This window comes from Apteryx rowi, unplaced genomic scaffold, assembly GCF_003343035.1.
Source record: "Apteryx rowi isolate R43461 unplaced genomic scaffold, aptRow1 scaffold_2368, whole genome shotgun sequence".
In the NCBI taxonomy this organism is placed as follows: Eukaryota; Metazoa; Chordata; class Aves; order Apterygiformes; family Apterygidae; genus Apteryx; species Apteryx rowi.
In genome coordinates, this window is record NW_020448717.1 from 1 (window position 1) to 1,215 (window position 1,215).

Consider the following 1,215-nt stretch of genomic DNA (forward strand, 5'->3'; position numbering starts at 1 on the left):
GTTCCGCGTGAGAGGAATCACGCTGACCAGGACATGCTCCGTGTCTGCCCCAGCCACCCCCAGGAGATGACAATGTGCCCGAAGCACCGACCCTGGGGCTGAGGCTCCAGAAATCTTTGTTTTTTTAATAGTAAAGAGAGAAATGCAGACTGGAAGCACACACACAGTCAGGCAGCACCCGCAGGGCTGTGTGGGAGGGATGATGGAGGCAGTTCTCCACAGTACCCGTAGTCCCTGGCAGGCCCGAGCGGGCGCACAGTCAGGCGGATGATGCTCTCTATGGCTGGGTTGTGGCTCCACGGGGGCAGAGAACTACAGGGCTGCACGTGTCCTCAGGGACTGCCACAGCGCGGCCACGCAGTGCTCACAGCAACATACTGGGGCTGCTGACACCAACGTCGTCGTAGCCCGCGTCCCTCGGCGCTGAGGCTGGGGCGTCTATCATGTCTCCCGGCGGCTCCAGGGGGCTCAGCAAGGGCCGGCTCCCTGCTGGGGACAGCAAGACTGGTGCCTGACAGGGGCCGTTTCACCCCACAGCTGCCAGGCCCAGGCTGTGGCTTCCCCCATGCCCAGGCACTGCCCACCACCATGGCAGAACGTGGGCGAGATGCCTCTCCCGGCAGCACAGCATGGCGCTTGCAATGGCAGCGCTGTCGCGCAGGCTGCTGCACCTCTTACCTCCCAGCTCCTCCACCTTGGAGACACCTCCATCGCTTGGCCCCGGAGCAGCGGCCTCTCCCGGGTCCAGCACGGCCGTGGCATCATCATACCCGTCTGGGGGGTCGTGCCTGGGCAGGGCAGGGGTGTCTGCGACAGACAGGGGAGTGAAATGCAGGCCGGGGCAGGGGTCGCGTTTTGCCAGCCCCAGCGACCGCGGAGTTGGGGGTGCCGACGTTGGGGCCCACTGTGAGGGGCTGCCAGCTCTCGGGTGGAGCCGGCAGACCTGAGGCTCGTCCCCAGCCACGAGTGCCGGCCCAGAAAATAACCGAGGGCCACGCGGCCGTGCTGCCCCAGGCACCGCGTGAGGCCCATGCTGGCACTGGCTGCGGCGCGAGGGCTGCACCTCTGGGTGCGTGGCAGCACGGTCCTGTGCCCCGGCCCCGTACCTGGGGCTGTCCCGGGGCTGCTGGCCTCCACGCTGTCGCTGGTGTAATACGGCAGCTTTGTCGCTGAGCCCTCCGACGGGGAGCCTGGAGGACGGGGTGTTAGGGGAGG

The 1,215-nt window shown here is 66.7% G+C and overlaps 1 protein-coding gene across 1 annotated transcript in view; it reads right to left on the bottom strand.

Annotated features, from left to right (window-relative positions):
• Positions 1–143: 143 nt before the first annotated feature.
• LOC112966188 (scavenger receptor cysteine-rich type 1 protein M130-like) overlaps positions 144–1,215 on the bottom strand; it is a gene marked incomplete at its 5' end in the record, with an annotated part of 5,943 nt that continues 4,871 nt past the window's right edge. The window contains 3 exons of the mRNA XM_026066026.1: positions 144–489; positions 679–807; positions 1,107–1,190. Of these exons, the coding sequence (XP_025921811.1) occupies positions 365–489; positions 679–807; positions 1,107–1,190 (338 nt within the window). The remainder of the gene's footprint in view (positions 490–678; positions 808–1,106; positions 1,191–1,215) is intronic.